At 36.0% G+C, this 18,488-nt stretch overlaps 1 protein-coding gene across 2 annotated transcripts in view; it reads left to right on the plus strand.

Annotated features, from left to right (window-relative positions):
• Nucleotides 1-18,488, plus strand: part of POLA1 (DNA polymerase alpha 1, catalytic subunit) — a 216,034-nt gene that overhangs the window by 150,240 nt on the left and 47,306 nt on the right. For both annotated transcript variants that reach the window (XM_067297476.1, XM_067297486.1), the window contains exon 36: nt 18,365-18,461. In XM_067297476.1, the coding sequence (XP_067153577.1) occupies nt 18,365-18,461 (97 nt within the window). The remainder of the gene's footprint in view (nt 1-18,364; nt 18,462-18,488) is intronic.

An 18,488-nucleotide genomic window follows, 5' to 3' on the forward strand; every position in this document is an offset into this window, starting at 1 on the left:
TTCCTGGTGGAAAAAAAGAAATAGATGTCACTCCCAAACAAAGACAGGTGCTGAGCTGCGGGAGACAAGGGAAGGGGTGAAAACAGTATCCAGCTTTAATAGCAAAAGCAAATGGTAGCTAATGGCCTGTTCTCAGGAACTCGTTAAGTCATCTCTAAGCAACCACAGGATAATACACTAGTTATTTCTGCTGGTATGTTTCCTAAAAGTGAGGCGGGTTGCTCTGAGCCCACGGTATTAATGGATAGTCTTTCCTGCATCTATTACCTGTTGTAACAAGACCCTGTCTGTATCTGTTTTGTTATCAGTGCCATCGCTATTTTAAGCTGTTAATTCTGATTAATTGGCTTCTGTCCTTTCTCCTCCATAGATGTAGTTCAGAAGAATGACATTTTCTGCCTTTTTACATATTTTTAAATTATTATTTCTCTACGCTTTATATAATAACCCTTTGGAGGCTTGAAACAGCAACCTTTCCTGGAGTTCAAATTCACAGTGGTCCATTGTGGAATATCAAATGAATACAGAATAACAGTTATTGATTTTTATTATTATTTTTAGAAATGGGAACATTTAACTTCATGCTTTGAAAAGTGGAATAAAATTCTAAATAATTTGCATGTAATTTTTTTCAAACCATTAAGTAGAAAGTGACTGAACGTGAATCCTGCCAGTTATGGCAGTCCCCCTTTTTAGAGCTTAAAAAGCTTAATATATGTGCATTCTTGCACATTCTAAATCTCTGGGTACTTTAGGCATAACAAGTGGATTTACAAACTATATATAAGTTCACTAACTTTATCACTGAAGTGCAGCTACCTCAAGGATTGAACACAGCAACTGTTTAACAACCTGGAGAAACATTGTTTGGCAGCTCAGAGTAAGAGCTGAAGACTGCTGTATCAAAATGAAACTACAAAGGGAGCTTGAGGCTTTTTCAGCAGATTGTAGTCAGTAGAGTTAGTTTGGTCCGGATGCTTGGGATGAATGTGCAGAACTTCACAAAAGGTGCCACAGAATCTTTAATGGCCATGCAAGGATGTCGCCTTCATCTCATCTGAAAGATACCATTTTATTTACTTCTAAGCACTGGTTCAGCATTCATTCAGAGGGAGACTCACTAGACTCTCTTCATACTTTTTGGCAGATCTCTCAGTCAGAAACTGCATAAATGCAAGATGTGGCTGGACAATAATAGAATAAGGCATATCTACACACTGAGGATGATGGTCATTTTTTTTGAAAGGGGACTAGACAGGTTTTAACCACCCTTTAAAAAAAGAGAGAGAGAGAAAAGGGCTAGTAGAGAAGAATTAATTTCTAATAAAAATAGTTTTTATGGACCATGTTATTATGCTGGCGGGGGGAGAGGGCAGAGGGTTCAGTAGGAGGGAGGGAACTAATTCACCCTCATTTTGGATTTCTTTACATTTTGAGGGTACGGTTAATAATATTCCCTTCTAGAGCTTAAGAAAGAGGGGAAAGGTACAGAAGCTATGAAAGTAGCATTTGTTAAAACTGTTCTAGGAGCTAAATGTAGTGATTACAGATTTCATCATGTATCAGACTGAGTTTTTTCAGTCTTTTCCATTGTGGAAAAGTGTTGAAACAGATTGTGCTAAGACAGTTATGATGCTACATGAAACCTTCAGCAGTATTTGACCCAAAAAATGGATTATCTTTTTTGATCACCTAGTGATGGACAAAATTGAAATATTCATATTCTGTCTCATGAATCTTAAACCCTTTTGAGACTTTGCAGAACCCTACAAAAGCTGCTTCTAAGTTTTTTTGATAACCCTGTGAGGTAGTTTGGGAAACCACTTTTCTGCTCCATAGGTTATCTCACGTAGAATATTTAAGTTTGCTTCTTTTGTTCCTGAGCTGGATGGATTGACAGAGTAATTAAACTTCTTCCTTGAAGATGCTTGCATGCATTTGGTTACTCTGTTTTCACAATCTAGATGGTGTGTTGAATGTCACGCTTCTGAACATCCAGATACCAGAAGTGGTAAGGAATACTTTTTCTGTACTTCCAAGCAGATAAGAAAATGTTGCCATTTTGTCAGATTTTGATTTTCTTATTCATCAATGTTCTACTCTTATGTGGCTAGATTTTTACATGGGTGATCTTATTAAGACAGCTCAGAAATTTCAGCTAGTGCATAGTATAGAAGAGTACTGCATGATAAGGGGGGGAAGGCTACCTTGTTCTTCCTCTTGCTGAAAACCACTCAAAAATCCTCACCTAACAGAACAGTCTGCTGGCACTGAAAATAAATAGTTTGAAGTTTGGCCGGTTTCCTGCTGTCATACAAGATTGTTATTATCCAACCTAATCTAGTCGTCCAGTCAGCTTTCAGCCTCATCTTCCTCCCCAGTTGCAGAAATATATGGAAGCTCCAAAGAATGAACTAGCTATAGTAAAACTGAATTTTCTGTTTGAGACAACTCCTCAGATTAGCTGTACCATATATACATAGTTATTCATTATTGACTGTGCAAATCTTTTTAAAAAAAAATCCACCACCACCACTTTTTTTTTTTTTTTTTGTTAAAAAAGTATTCTTGAACTTGCTGTAATGTTTGCTTGTATGCATGCAGACCTAAACAGGAGAATTAACAGTTCTTGACTGAATGAAGTCTGTCCAGTGCATCACATCATTAGAAAAACAGTTATTGATGGCATAATGTATGTAATATAATCCTAAAACTTTACAAACAAGTAGTGTATTAATTACTACGTTCTTTTAACAGACAATTTCTATTGCAAACCTGTACAGAGGAGTGCGGATACAGTTGAGTGGGCAATGTAAATTTTATTTGTAAATTATGAAAGGTTGTATTGAAAAGATAATGAAGAAAATGTGCTTTTTGTAAAAGCTTTAAGAATGAGGGAAGTACTCAGCTGTTCCAGCTGGCTGTATTTGGCTGTATTGATCTTGACATCTATGAAACCGTAGTAGCAAGAGTCTTGGATTTATCAGGAAGATGGAAAATCTTCCAGAGTTTCCTAGTGAAGAGCAGAAGGTGAACAGTAGTATTCCCGAAGAATTCCCTTAGTAGCTTTTGGTTCAGGCACACTCTTCATTACCTTGATGCATGTTGTGGACCTGATCTCTACATGAGCAAGTTTGTGTTTGAGCGTAGGAGTTGCCATGCCTGTAAAATCAGCTGTCTTACTCTGTGGAATTTGAATGAGCTCTTTATATATGTGTGTGTGTGTGTGTATGTGTGTGTATGTGTATATAAGATATTTAAGTGGTAACATAAATTTTTTAAGTAAAACGTTAAAGTTCACTGATTATGACATTGCATTTTACACTAAGTATGTTTCCTTAGATGCTCTGGCATCTTATTTAGCTTATGAAGATGGCTAATTAGCCAATCCAACTTTTCTGGGCCAGAAACTTTGAGCGCTACATTTTTCCTGTTGTTTTTTCTAAATATGGTTATTAAATGATCCAGGAGCATCTGCTCTAGGCAACCTGTTCTTTCTCTGTTCAACTGGAATGCCCTCATCCTTATTTACCTTTTTATTCCCCATAATTTGGGCACTGGGGTGTTCCATGATACTGTGAAGGATAAGGTCATTTTTTTTCCTGTCTTACTTACTTAAAATTACACGATTGGCATTTTTGTTGTATGCATGTATTAGTACTTTCCCTGGTCCTGAGTTTCAGATTAAGTTTTTGTTAGCTGTCTTTTAAATCCCAGAAATACAACTTTACTAACTTTACAAATTAAATGTCTTATTTATTCATTATTTATGTTCCCTGTAAGATTTATAATGTTAAACTTCCTACAAGCTTTGTATACAGACTGTCTGAGGCATATTTTCAAAAAAGGGGAGGGTTGGAGACTCATTTGAAGGTGGAATTGCCAAAACTGCTGGGAACTCGCCTTACATTTTTGTCAGATTTTGGGAAATCTGACTACAAGTATCTTTTAATCCACTGACATTCTAAGAGCTTGTTTTCTATTTCCATACTGTCATGGCAGTAACACAAATTCACCAGCAGGTCCTTGCCAAAGCATCAGTCCACTAATAAGTGTTGGGAATGAGGAGCTCTAAGGACAGTCAGCATAGGACAGTGCCTATTAATGGTTTTATTTTGGCTGGATCAGTTCTGAGTTTCTCAAAATTACATATCATGACAGGTAGAGGAGAAATGGTCTGCTTAGCTGCTTTTCTTGGTTGCTGAAACCTAGCTTCTTTCCCTAGCGTTATTCTTGATTCATGAGGTGGATTTGGCTGGAATCTAAAATTGTGTATTCAAGAAGGCCTGTTGTGGGGAAGATCATTGTGCAGTTTCAAGATGGGTCTTTTTGGTATTTGATGAAAAATAATGTGATTCCTCAGGAGGAGGGGGAAATTTCAGTGAGCAGAGGTGGTGAGTGACTGTTGGCCAATGGCATAGCACAGAGAAGTTGTTTAGAGAAGATGGAGAAGTGAGAGATGTAGCGATTAATTTTTTAAGTCATTAATAGAATTAACATGCATTCTGTTCTGATTGGGCTAGTCTTTCTGTATGCGTAGGTAAGTGGTGGTAATATTTATTCTAACATTAATATTTACAATCTGTAATAAAGTCTACAGTTTTCTTTTGACTGGAATTTTAGTAGACATCAGATCCTTCTACCAGGAGAGTTGTATCTGATGAAGTTCACCTCTTTGAATGGAAGCTAGCATTTTTGAGAGCAGCACCATAGTTTTATCTGACCAATATAGATTGATTAAATGTTTTTACAATCATTGCTACATGCTCAGGAACTGTCTGCCTGAAGCTCAAGTTTAGATACCATAAGTTGTAGCTGATAAGGTTCTGAAATGCTTGTCCTGTTTCAAAAACTGTATTTCTTTCCCTTTTTCCTGTTGTTATAGGTTGTCTTTTTATGGCAGTGCTGTAGCTGTAATCATTGAGATGGAAGACAGAGAAGTTCTCTGCTGTTAGGCAGTTCTCTGCTTTTCCATACTCAGAGGCCATACTGTTTTATTTTCCAGTTTATCTGCTAAATGGTTTGCCACCTTTGTAGTACATATACATCAATGCATAGCTTGAAGGTTTGTGTAGTTTTAGGGTATACTGCAATGGCCACATGTTCTGCCTGACCACTAGAAAGGAGGGAGATGCTTCTGGTAAGGCTTCTTAACTCTTAGGATTATTTGTTTATGGTAAGAGAGATTTCTAGGTTTGTCTTACATCATTATACTTTTAATTCAGCCAAAGGCACCTCAGGTTCAAAACAGTAGTCTTTGATTGATTGATTATAAATAAAATACACTTTCTTTTCCCTTTTGGGCATTGAGGACAGCTTTTAAACATCTGATCCAATTTCATATCAGATGCATTAAATTTCTCAAGAAAATTTTTGATTCTGTCATCAAAGAAGTTAAGTATCTTTCTAATGAAAAGTTGCCAGTTACAAATCACTAAACTACTACTCTGAGACATGAGTGGGAAAAATCTAGATAAAGGAGTTTATCAAAACCTTGAAATGAATGAAATGGCTCTGACCAGCAGATCATTGTTAAGGAAGGTTTCTTACAGATGTGTTCATGTCATCCAGTGACCACCAGAAATTTTTTTTTTTGTCCTAGAGGCAAAATACCCTTTGAACTTGGAGGTACTTGCTCTATTAATGAGCAGCATATCCTCCAGAATTTACTCAAAAATATAACACAGTAGATGCCTGGTTTTCCTGTGAGGCTTACTGTTTCACAGACACAGCTTTTGAGCTTCCTACAGATTTTTATTTGGAAGACCTGTTACAGCAAGATCTTCTCTTGCCTGGCCAGTTTGGAATCTCTCATATGTTTTTTATCTTTTTTTCCATTGCTTTCTGTAAAATAACATAATTCACATTTAAAGAAATATCTGCCTTAGTATTTGGTACCAGGGAAAAGAAGCAGCATGCTGCTAGTATCCATCTGCATTATTTTTAAGATTTTTTTTTGTGAAGTTGGAAAGGTTAAGCTTACAATTTCTTCATTTCATTTCATTTTCTACATTTCATTTCAGTTTCATGTCAGATTCTTCATCAGTAAATTGTGATTTTGTTCACATCTTCAAAAGTGAACACTCAAACACTAATATGACCAGACAGTTCTGTCTAGATAGATGTTTAGGTCCAAGGCAAGAAACATGAACTTACTTCTAGCCCCTGAGGGAAGGACCTAATCCAGTAGATGGTTCTAGAATATCTAATGCCTTGTCTGCTTTAATCATGTTTTTTTATTAACACCCAACACTTTTTAGATGCCCTAACTTTACAAAAGGGGCGTACCAGAAGGCCTAGAGATTTACCTAAAGTTATGCAACTCTTTGCAGAAATGGAGGTGGAACACAAGTCATCTTTGTCTAATGCTTAAATAAGTACAGTTTTTTCTCTGATAAAGGATGGTACTGTGTGAAAATCACTTTTTGTGACTTTCTGTGAATGTGTAGCATTTTACTCTTTTACCTGGGTTCAGCAGAGTTCTTGGTTTCCAGGGTTTATATTATCTCCAGTAGATCTATAACTTGGTTTTCAGTTATCTTATCGTGATTTTGCTACAGATCATTCTTCATGATGACAAAAATACTTGCAAAGTAAGAAAAATATTCTTACTTTGTAATTGGAGCTCTCTTAATCAAAGCTAAGTATTGCACAGGTCGCTGGAAGCTAACTCTGCCCTGCTTCAACATCTGATACCTATTCTCCAGCAGCAAGAGACCTATGCTTTTATTTAAAACAATATCTCTTTAAGTTTCATGTAAAAATAATCACTTGGAGAGGGTTCCCACCAAGGCCATTTAGAAAATCAGTTATTGTCACCAATCTCTTTCAATATAGAAACATTAAGATTTAATCCACCAAAGATGTTTTAAAAAAAAAAAAATCTACTCACAAAATGCATGTTTGTTTGTTTTGGTTTGTTTTGTTTGTTTTTTTTAACAGTTGACAGACGACTAGTTTTCATTTAATGGGAATTCCTTGCTTGGAAGTACACTTTCTTCAAACATTTTGTTTAAAATTTATTTCTCAGGCCTTCATCTAAATATCTGTGGTCAAGATAATTAACAGTGCAAAGAATAATTTTAATAATAACCCGATCGGTTGATCTGTGTGATGATTGCTCAGCTAATAATAATCAGCTTGGATTCCTTGCACTCATGAGAAACAAGGAGTTACTATTTGTATAATAACTAGGGAAACTGGAAAAATGGCAGCTTCACTCCTCTACTCCATCCCCACCCCATGTCAAGTGGCCAGTTGATCATTAGATTATTAGACACAGAATCATTAATATCAATGAACTAACTACAGAAAATTCATATTATGCATATTATGAGGGCCTAGTTACAGTAAGTTATTATTTTGATGGGCATTTCCTTTTTTAAAAACTGTGCCACATGGGAAGCATCAGTGGAAGATAACACATAGGCCACGTTTCCATAGTAGAAAGGATAAAATATGACAAGAAAAGGGCTATATGGATTATGATTATTAATGAGCTACAGAGCTGTCTCTGTCACAGCTATTAAGTTCATTGCAGTTTGGTTGCATATGTAGGGAGTGTCCCAGGAAAAAGAATAGACCATTTAGATCATTTGCATCATTGTTATTAGAAGGTCATTTTTGAATTGGCATGTGTGCTAACTTAGTAATGTGTGAAAAAGTAATTTCAGTAGCTCAGACATAACTTCTAACAATTTTTAAAGTTTTTGAGAATCTTCAGAACAACCCTCCAGTCTGGTGCGTTCTTCAGTTCCACAAGCACACGCACAATATTGACCTCTCTAGTCAAGGCAGCTGATAGAATTAAAACCTAAAGGGTTTAATCTTTGCCTGTTCTTAGGTGGATTAATTCCTTTTCTTTGTGTATAATCTCAAGGTTGCTGTCTTTCTCTCCTCCTGTTTGGACTTGGGAACTGTAGGATGCAGGATGGAAGCAGTGTTATTTCAAAGCAGTCCACAAAGTTGACATCAGTAACAACCAATTTTAAACATACATCAGTTGTTTAAACCTGTATCATTCAGAACACCATTAAATTGGTAGACAACACCAGAAATATTTGTAGACAAGATGACATTAAAAAAAAAAGGCTTCTCAAATTTAGCATATACACCGGTGTGTACTGTGCAGTTATGTGCACTGACTGATGCTAACAGCACTTTCAGTGCTGAAAAATCCACTTTGAGTTATGGAAAAGGAGATTGAAAATACCCTATGTTTTGCCCAGAGAGAGGCATGGGAAAGCATATGGGGATAAATTCTGCATAACAATAACTACTTGTTGGAATGAGCAGATGGCAGCGTAGCAAACTTGGTGTTGTGTCTGGTACCTTAATTGCTGCCATTGATTTCAACCCTAGGGTAATAGATGAAGTTGCCTTATAAGTCACTGGGATGTGCCTTCATACCAAACTGATCTTAACGTTTGCAACAAATTGTCTGTCAGTGCCACCCACAGAAAAGATGCTTGCCTTTTCTTTGTCATCACTGTAACATGATCTTTCTTCAGCATATACTAGAGTGCTGTTTTCTAAAGTCTGTGAGAGACATGAGATCAAGACTTGCATTGATAGAGCTGATCACATGCTCGTAGATAGATAGATAGGTAGGTGCATGCTACTGTGACCTTTTGGGGAACAGTCGGTCCCATGGGAACAAATAAAGATCTTATTTAGCAGAGGAATCACCTGTGTACATCCTAGCTCCAGAATAAGGTAAGCAAGTTGAGTAAGTAAACTGTATTGCAAGTCTGTTTGCCATTCCAGCTGAAGCAATGACCTTGCACACTCTTTGAGAAGTTTCAAGAGCTGCTTGCGTAGATTGTTAGCACCTTAGAGGTGAGGTTTCAGTCATCTCTGGACAATCCTGGTTTTCTGATAGCAAAATATTTCAAGGTGCATGGTGAATAGCTCAAGCATTTTATTCATATCTGAGCCTAGTTTCCTCATTGTCTTAACTTTCAGGAGAATTCAAGATCAAAAGAAGGAACAGTGGCTCTAAGTCAGTTAGAATTTACTGAAATGCTGGATTTCCTTAGAAGAAATAGTGTCCTCTGCAGCAGATGTAGAGAATATATTCCTTGCTTCAGATTATTTAACCAGTTGAGCTGTAAGACTAATTTATTAAAAATTGAAAAACTGGGAGTTGAAGGAGGAAACCAAGCTTTTCAAACTTTTTAATCTCTTGCTAAAAGCTAAATTTGAGGGAATGAGTCCTGAAGTCTTGAGTGACAGGAATATCGTAATCCAAAGTGGTATGTTCAATTTCCTCTCTGTAAATGGTACTTTTTTTGTTTTCACATGCATGCTTTTACATCTAAAACATATTTAGATAAGCTTATTTGCTTGTGTATCTAGCCTGTTTATAGTGTTGTTTATTTACTAATAAACCAGTTTTAAAATGCTGTATTTGTGCATGTTGAATGGTAATCAAGATTCAGTTAAAAACAGTGTCTTTCACAAATATTAGTAAATTATTTTTGCAGAAAAGAAATGCAACATTACACATTTCCTAACAAAATCATTATTTAAATAAATATGTATAAGCCAAACTATTTACATAGTTCACACTTTTATAGCATATTGTTCTGGCCAGCAAACAAGTGCTAAATGTTTGTGCAGAGTATATCAGTCAATAAGAAAAGAATTTATTTCTTAAAAAGAAAAAAGTTGCAGTACAGCGCTAATTTAAAATCATTTATCTAAACAGAATTCTTATACTTCCACATTTATATTTGCTGTGTCTACCACAGTCTAGATTGCGACATCGTGACTTGGTTCTACCTGTTCTTTCCATCGTTATCAAAGCATCCTGCATCTGAACATCAGCAGTGCCATCCTCCTCAGTTTTGCAGGCAGACAGAATACTCAAAATGAGCCTTAAATAAGATAGTAAGGGATAATCTTTTGCTCGTTCTTGACAATATGCAACCATTCTTTAATGTGTCAGCAGCACTGCATGAAATGGTACAAAAAGCTGCCTTATACCTAGTCTGCAGAGTCTAGCCTTTAGTAATGGCCTCAGTCTCTTTTTGCCATGAAATAAGACTACAGCTGATAGACGGTAGATGGTTCTTTTCTGGAACTGTCCTGTGCAGATTTTTTCCTTGCTCTTTTCCCATTTCCTTTCTTCTCATTTAGGGTTGACTTCATAAATTTTAAAGGAGAATTATGTTATGCATCATGTCAGATCCAAAACCTTGTATGGTCTCCTAAGAAAGTATTCCTGGTATTTCTTTGATACAGTGAAGAAAGATGATTTCTAATCTAGACCCAAAACATAACATATGCTCTGTTAGTTACAGGATAGGGTTGAACATGGTTGAAAAATGGTCTTATGATTGAAAGCATCAGGCAGTCTTAATAGTTAGTGATTTCAGTCAAGACTCAGTCATAAGTTTTATGTGTTTGTTCCTTTTGTATACTTGTATCAAATATTAGTAATATTAAAAATCAGTCATAAACATCTTGATACTGAAAACTTCAGAATAAAGAACACTTCACACAGAAATCTGTATACTAAGGGTGTTATTTGATACAGCTGACCCCCCCACTCCTCAAAAGTGAGTAATTTTTCTATTAGTTTAGACATCTCTTTTCACTGCCGAGTCTTGTTGAGCTGCTCAGATGAGCTTGAATACTGGGTGCCAGGTGGAGCTGGGAGCCCAAAACTAAAAGTAGGGGAACATACAGTTCTTTCTTTGCTAGCAGTAGCTAGTTGTTAGTTACGTCAACTACAGCACAGTTTGCTGTTTCCTCTTGTGCCGGCTGTTGACCATGCAGAGAGCCAGTTAGATTTGTTGGGGCAGTCTTCTGACAGATTAGGAAAGAAATGAATAATTTTTTGCTGGTGAGTTGAATTTGGTTTATCACATGGTCATATGAGCACTAGAGCCCACACAAGGCCAGTAATCGGGGAGAGTGTTGCATACCTATCAAGACAAGAAATTGTTAGTGAGCACATATAACTCTCATTCTTTTTGTTTAAAAGCATTGTGTTTCCAGGAAGAGGAACAATGCTTATTTTATGTTTTTGCTTACACTGTCAGTGTTAAGTAGAGGTGATACACCACCATTAGTATCCCAAGTGCTTCATTCTTACATTCCTTCAGAGCTTTTTGGGTAAGTACTGCCTGGTCTGCTGACACTTGCTTTTCATTTTGTATGTCTCTTCCCTATTCCTTCCTACTGTTGCTTTACTTTAAGAAATCTTATGAATCCTCAAAACAGAACAGTTCCAGCTTGGGACTCCTCCAGTTTCAGATAATTCATTTAGCTTTGTTATGGCCAGAAATAATTTGCTATTAAATTTCCTTTCTTTTTTATTTTGCTATGTGTATATTTGTGCCTCCTAAATTTCTTTAATAGTTACTTTTTCTCTAGGATTGTCTAATGAAAATGTTTAATAATGATATTCTCAAGATCCACCCTGGAGGTATTCTGTTAACCCCTTCATTCAGTCCCATGGTACCCTTGTCAGTAGGTGTTGCCATCTGTTCTTCACCCAGTTCCTCACCCACTTTTCTGTTTTTATGCTGGTGTTGCAGTCCAGAGTTGTGTTTCATAGTTGGATCCTCTGTAATGCTCTCACTAATTACTAAACAGGACCTAAACCAGTGCAAGTTCTTGTTATTTCAGTTACTTAATGGAAAAAATCTCTCTCATTTATGGACAGGAATACCCAATCTTGTACTGTGATTCTTTTTTTTTTCCCAATTCATCACCTCATGGAAAAACATCTCTTTTCATTATACAATCCATGTTACTGTAAACACTAGGGAAAAACTTCATCATATCCAAATCCTACCAGATCTCTTTCAGTTTCCTTTTACTTCTTCAGTGGAATGTGTGGGTCTAAATCCCTGCAAAACCAATGTGAACTGAGGCGGATGCGGTACAGAGAGTTAGGAAGGAAACCTTTTTTTTTTTTTTCCAGTTTAATTCCTAAACGATGCTGCTATGAGGAAGGGTCGTGGGCCTTGTCACCTTTAGGAGAAGGCTCCTGCAATTTCAGTTTCCTTCAGAATACTAAGAGAATGCAGCCATTTTGAAAGAGATTGCTCCTCAAGGAATTGCCTTTAGCAAACTGTTCTCGTTCAGCTATGCTGAAAAAGAAACTTAGAAAACTATCACTAATTTATTAATTAATATAGCATATGAATTCTTCAAATGTAGCCAATTCATGGGAGTTCAGTGAGATTTTATTGTCCAAATGTACATTATCCAAGTAACTATTTGGTACAAAAATGGTTTGGCAGGCATTATTACCTTTTTGAAAGAATTACTTTAATTAAACATTTAAGTAAAGTAAACATTTAGGTAAAGTCAATTTACTTGCAAATTTTGTCAAAAGTTCATTTTAGGAATAAAATTCAAAGATCTGTCTGTTTAAGAAATAGGCTTTATTTCTTATACATAAAGCATGGACCTGAGCATTATAAGCATAGAATTGGATTTGCTCCTTATTGTAGCTCTGCAAGTGGTCTTTCTATAACAACATTGGATGTTCTTGTATAACTGCCCAATTCTGCTAAGCTTTTTCTTTTACCCCAAAAAGCAGTAGGATTCACGGCATAATTTTGCAAAAATAGTTTGCGTTTAATGGTTCAAAATTATCCTCTTGTTTCTCTATTATGATAGAATAAAATGAAATTTTCAATAAATAATCTAATCTTGTCTCCAAGCTATATTGTAGTTACCTATTTTGTGTTTTCTAATTAATGGAATTGGGTGTAAATTTTCAGATAAGTGATTGTGTGCAAAAAAAAGTAAATGCTGCAATTTAAATGTATTTTAGATTTCACATTTTTGCTTTATGTTTTTGTTATATGTTTTTAAGGTGCACAGTTTATTTCATCCTACTGGATGCAGACTGGCACTGTATTTTAACAGTGTTTTTTGATGTATAAGAAGACAAAGTTTCAATATATATTATCCTTAGTGTGGGGTGGAGTGGAACATGCATTATGAATATTCAGTGTTGCATTAATTCATACTTTGCTAGCCCTTTTTTTAAAGGAGAGTCTGCCTTCATAATCTAATCGTGAGTTGGGTCTGTGTGAACTCGCTCTGATGAAACTAGCCCATTTTACGAAAGAAAACATGACGTGTAAAAAAAAAAAACCCAAAACAGTTTTACACTTCGTTTTATTATGTTGAAACTATTGTAGCATGGATAGCATTTGGATACATAAATATCCACAATGCCAAGCTGTGCTCTCTTTTTGAAAATAGAAATTGCTGCTCATAAGAGATATGATGGAAAATGTGTGAAGTCTATACAATCTTCCAGCAGTAGATTGAGACCAGTGGCACTTCCCCGAAAAAATAAATTACCCGAAATTTGCAGCACATTCATATTCAATTTCATCACAGCAGATGCTCATTAGTATGTTGTTATTAATTGGTATTCACTTTAGGTTTTGTTTAAAATGAAGATAATAATTAGGTTTTAATTACTGCATCTTTCTGGGGGGGAGGGGAGGAAATGCCTCTCAAAGCCCTGAAGTATTTCCTGTATGCTTTGTTTAGTTACATGTAAGCTTTGAAAATGTCTGAGATCCAGTTTTCCGCCAAGCGACTCCTTTTCTCTCTCTTTTTCTTTCTTTCCTCTTTTTATAGTATTAAGAACTTGTCATAAATAATTTGCTTGATGGACATACTGAATCATATAATAGTAATAAGAGGCACTGTTCTTTCTAATCAAATTACCAAAAAGACTTCTCACAAAAGTAACTCTCTCAAGCAGCTGATTAATGAAGTGGTACCACTGTTTTGTCTTACAATTAATTGAAGTAATACAAATAACTTCTGTAGCCTGTGGAAATTATCTCCTTTGCAAAGCAGTCTAATAGTTAGCAAACTGGGGGTGGTTAGTTTTTTTATTTCTCGTTGCCTTCCTCATTCATAGAAAACATAGGTGACAACTGAAAATGACAAAGACCACCACAGGAGGAAGAAATGGGTATGAGTCAGGTGCAGAAGAAAGCAAAAAGGCAGAGGAAAATGAGAATGCAGAAAAAAAATCAAAGGTTCATGAGTATGGTGGACTATGGAGAAGCAGAGTAATTTGGGAGATGCTAAAGAGTAAATAAAAAACTTAAACCTACTTTTAGAGGATATAAGTCTTCAAAAAAGCACTGACCATCACATCTTGTTTTGGTTCATCCAGGAATCCACAGCACTTTAAAGAAAGTTAATCTAAGTAGGGGCATTTCGTTTTCTCACCTATTCAAGTGTATACTTCATTGTTTTTAAGCACGCAGATACAAAAGTTTTACATACCACTCAAAATGTGTTTAATGGAACAGTACTATATCTAGATGAAATAAGACAGAACTACAGCCATTAGTTCAGTCTTCTGCTGCTGTGCTGTTGTGAATTTCCATCAACTTTTCCTATTTTTTTTCCCCCTTTTCTTCCTTTCTCAGACCTTTCTTATCTATGATTCTCCACGTCCCCATCCTGCCCTTAGTTAATTACTGAATGTTTCATGGGTTGTAAAGGTTGGCAGGTCAGTCTCTCGGCACCCCGTTAGGAGTGCAGAGAAGAATTAGGCACCTCAGTTGAAGTCCCTTGGGATGTAATCCAAAACAGCCAGCATGGAGGGAGGGCCCTTCCAGTTTCAACACCTAAATGCAGCTGCCAACAACTTTTTGTCCATAAAAGAAATGCTGACGAGAGAGTGCATGTTTAGTTCTCTTCATGTGCTGCATTCAGGGTGGGAAGGACGCAAACTAATGACTAAATCTTTCCAGGTTCTCTTGCTTTCAGAGAGCTGAGTAAGCTTTGGCATTTTTAAAAAAAGAGGAGCAAGGGTAGACACTGGCAATTCTTCCCCACTTTGTGAGCAAAATTAAGAAAACCAAGTTCAGTTCTCTGTTCTTGCCAGAAGGGCTGCAAACCTGGGTCTGCTACTTCTGGAGAAAATCCCCTACTCACTAACTATATGCTATTATGAAATGAGGGAGTAGGGACCATTCACTATTTGAAATTTGGCTCCAACATGTAAAAAACGCATCAAAGGTGCTGGGCCAGAGAGGACACAAGGTAGCCTTACTCCAGAGCCTCTTGGGGCAGAAGAGACAGCTCTGCATTTCAGTCCAGTATCTTGTTCAAACATCAGCAGCTGCAGGAACAAGGATAAAAACCAAGCTATTCATTGCTGTCAAGCCTGGGTGAATTTGGACGTGTGCGGAGGCACAGCTAATGTTCTGGGTCTCCAGAAACACAAGTGTGATATATCTGTGAAGTTTCCTTTGCTAGTGTGTGCCCTAACAAGCATTGCCTAGTGTATATGGTAGCTGAGCAAGATTTTTCTTATGACTGAGCATTTTGTACCCTATTTTTGTGCTCATTCATGAAAAAATTTGGGGAAAATTGCTTTGCCAGTGTTCGTAATTCACGAGTTCTGTTAAGAAGACATCATCGGTTTCCTATTACATGATCTGTGTAATCTTAAATTCTTCCTGGGAAGACACGTTTAAGATTTACATTTGACCTGTTGAAGCTAGAGGATTCTGGAACCTTATTAAACCTAGATTTCTTTAAATGAATACTTGTTGGCCAAGCACAATGATTTTTCTCTATGAATTTTTTTTATCTCATCTGTTAGTTTTCTGTTACATGTGTAATTTTCTATCAAAGGAGTAAATAACTGTGATGAATACAAACCATCTACCTTTTGGTTCCTGTATCTGTTTATTGCTCTTCTAAACAAAATACAAAAATTGTTTGGTTGCTTTGGTACAGAGTGTTCTTTCCATGAATGGAAGCTGTCAAAGAAGCAGACTTACCTGCTGAAGTCAATTCTTAATGAAATCAAGAAATCAAACATCATGAAACAATACATAAGAGCTTCAAAATGGTTTTATTTTCATGTACGCACAATTCAATCTTGTATGGTAAGAAAGAACAGAAATTCACCATTAACTATGAAGCTTTACTTGGGTTTGAAGTTTAGGGTGCTATGAGTTTTTTGTTTGTTTTCTTTTAAAACCTGTAGGTTATTGGAAATTAAAGGAAATATAATAAGTGATGGTACAAATCCTTCCTAATGCTCTTATAAATTTAAGATATCTCTTCCTTGGCTTTATATGTATACCATGTACATGCTTAATTTTATGAAAATCTCCAGAACCTTTTGTTTTCCACCAGCATACTAATTGTAAAATATAGCGGGAAGTTAAAGGGAAGGAGGTGTTAACACACTTAAAGTACGAGTAAAAAAATTCTGTGCATGTCTGTCTATAAATATATATATTTATACATATATATGTATGTATATCTATGTGTGCATGTATAAATTTTTCCATACTGTTTTTTGTATTTTCTTTATCCATTTAGGCAGTGACTTTCAATTAGCCTGCCTACTAATATCAGGTCACTAAACTCCATAGCTGATGCTTTATTCTTTCATGTGGGTTGTCATTCGTTTGCTTCAGTTGGCTGGCAAAGGTTGTTGTATATCCATTACCAGCAACACAGCACTTTGCATTTCTGAATTGACAAGCAGCTATATTGACCTAGCGCTTATTATGGGTCAACAGCTGCGTTAACCGACGGAAGGACTGAGGGGCAATTAAAATGAATTGGCAAAAATATATCTTCCTAATTTACTCCAATTTGTTATTTATGCTAACATTGTATGGCTTCTATGGTGACACTAAACAGAATGGACCCAATAATGGCAATTAACATAAAAATATAATGGCTAATCAAATTGACAGCAACTGTTTCTCATCATCTCGACACACAATACATTATCAAAACAAACTATTATGAAGGAGGTAATTTCAGTGTTCTATTCAACCTGCTTCATGTGTGCAGTCAGGGAGATGTGTACCAGCAATTACAGCTGAATCTAAAAAACTAAACAAATAACTTAATCGCTGTCGTCCTCCTTTTTTCTTCTTCAGGAAGCAGTAATCAGGATTTACTAAAAATAACTGGTGTATAATAGTATAATGACGATGCATATCGTAGAATAGCTAATAAGGAATAAAATAAGCTTCTGTGTGTCTTTTTTTAAAATAGGTTCACATGAAGTGGAAAAAAGTATAATGTTAAAATATTTTAAAAAAAAGGACTAAGCAGGAGTAATAGTTGTCAAATGTCTCAACATGAGTTGCTTAATAGTTATAGATACTTTATAACATGTCAGGAGAAGTGTAAGATTAGTTGAATTTAATAACAAAACTTGGCTTGATTGGGTAGAAAAGTGAAAAGCTGAGTTAAAGCAGGATTCCAATAAGCCTAAGTAGTTTACCAGTTGTTATTCCACTGCATTTGCAGTCTCGTTCCTTGTGGTATACTGAGCAGCAATTTAATGTTAATCTAACCACAACCTTTGTTGGTTTTATAGCTCATCAAGAAAATCTTCAAGAGTTCATACAAGCCTACATGCACCTGAAACATACTGAAATGGACGCTGCTTCTGTGTTTGATGCAGTTATGGTTATTTCATTCCTAATTACATGTTTTTAGAGCACAGGTCTTCAACTGGCCAGTATTTGAACCCCAGTATCAAGCAGAGCCTTGAATGTGGTTTTACTGAACAAGAGTTCAATAAGATTAACTTGAAATGGTTTAGTTGTAGAGTGGTCAAGATAGAACTATCTCATGTCTATCCAAGCAATTTTCTGACACACAGAATGACAACAGTGATATAAATGCATACAGGCATGTACTTTTGAACTAGAGAAATAGCACAGAGGCTTGACATCAGTGACATGCAGAGCATTTAATTGAATATGATATTCCACATGTACACACCTGCAGATTTTTGAACCAAATGTGTGATTACTTACATGCAGTAGCCTTCACAGATGTGTAGAGAAAGACAGTGACATAATCTTTAAAGGTATATATGCAGCTGTTCTTATTTGAATGGCATGTTCACAATTTATATAACCACAGCTGTGTGTGTGTATGGGGAGGGGGGAATACAGCCAAACACCTGTATTCATCAGAAGTATGTATTAACTCTCTTTCTTTTTTGAGATCATGCCATTGTACGGTATACTCAGGCATTAGGAATAAGTTACTCCCTTGTCCTGTCATTCTCATGAATTTCATTTTGCTCCTAGGGCATCACTGTGGTATGACAATATGTATATGTAAAAATGGATAAATTTAGTATGATTTATATAAATGCTTGGTTTAAATTGTGAGAAAAAAGTGTATAAAATGTAGTAAAGAGATTTTGCAGTATAATAATAATAATATAAAAATCTGACATGAACAGGGCATATAGTCTGTTAGAAAAGCACAGAAAGAATTGCCTTTTGATATTGGACATAGAAATGGATGCAAGAGACACTTTTCTTGGAATGGGGTTTTTAATTACTGTCATCTTATATTACAGTATTCTGATAAGGCCCTGTACACCCAGCTCTGCTTTTACCGGTACATTTTTGATGTGGAGTATGCAATGGATAAAGTGATTGCTGAAGATGATAAAGGTAAGTTTAAATTTTTAATTAACTATA

The sequence above is a fragment of the Apteryx mantelli genome, chromosome 1 (genome assembly GCF_036417845.1).
Source record: "Apteryx mantelli isolate bAptMan1 chromosome 1, bAptMan1.hap1, whole genome shotgun sequence".
NCBI classification, from domain to species: domain Eukaryota; kingdom Metazoa; phylum Chordata; class Aves; order Apterygiformes; family Apterygidae; genus Apteryx; species Apteryx mantelli.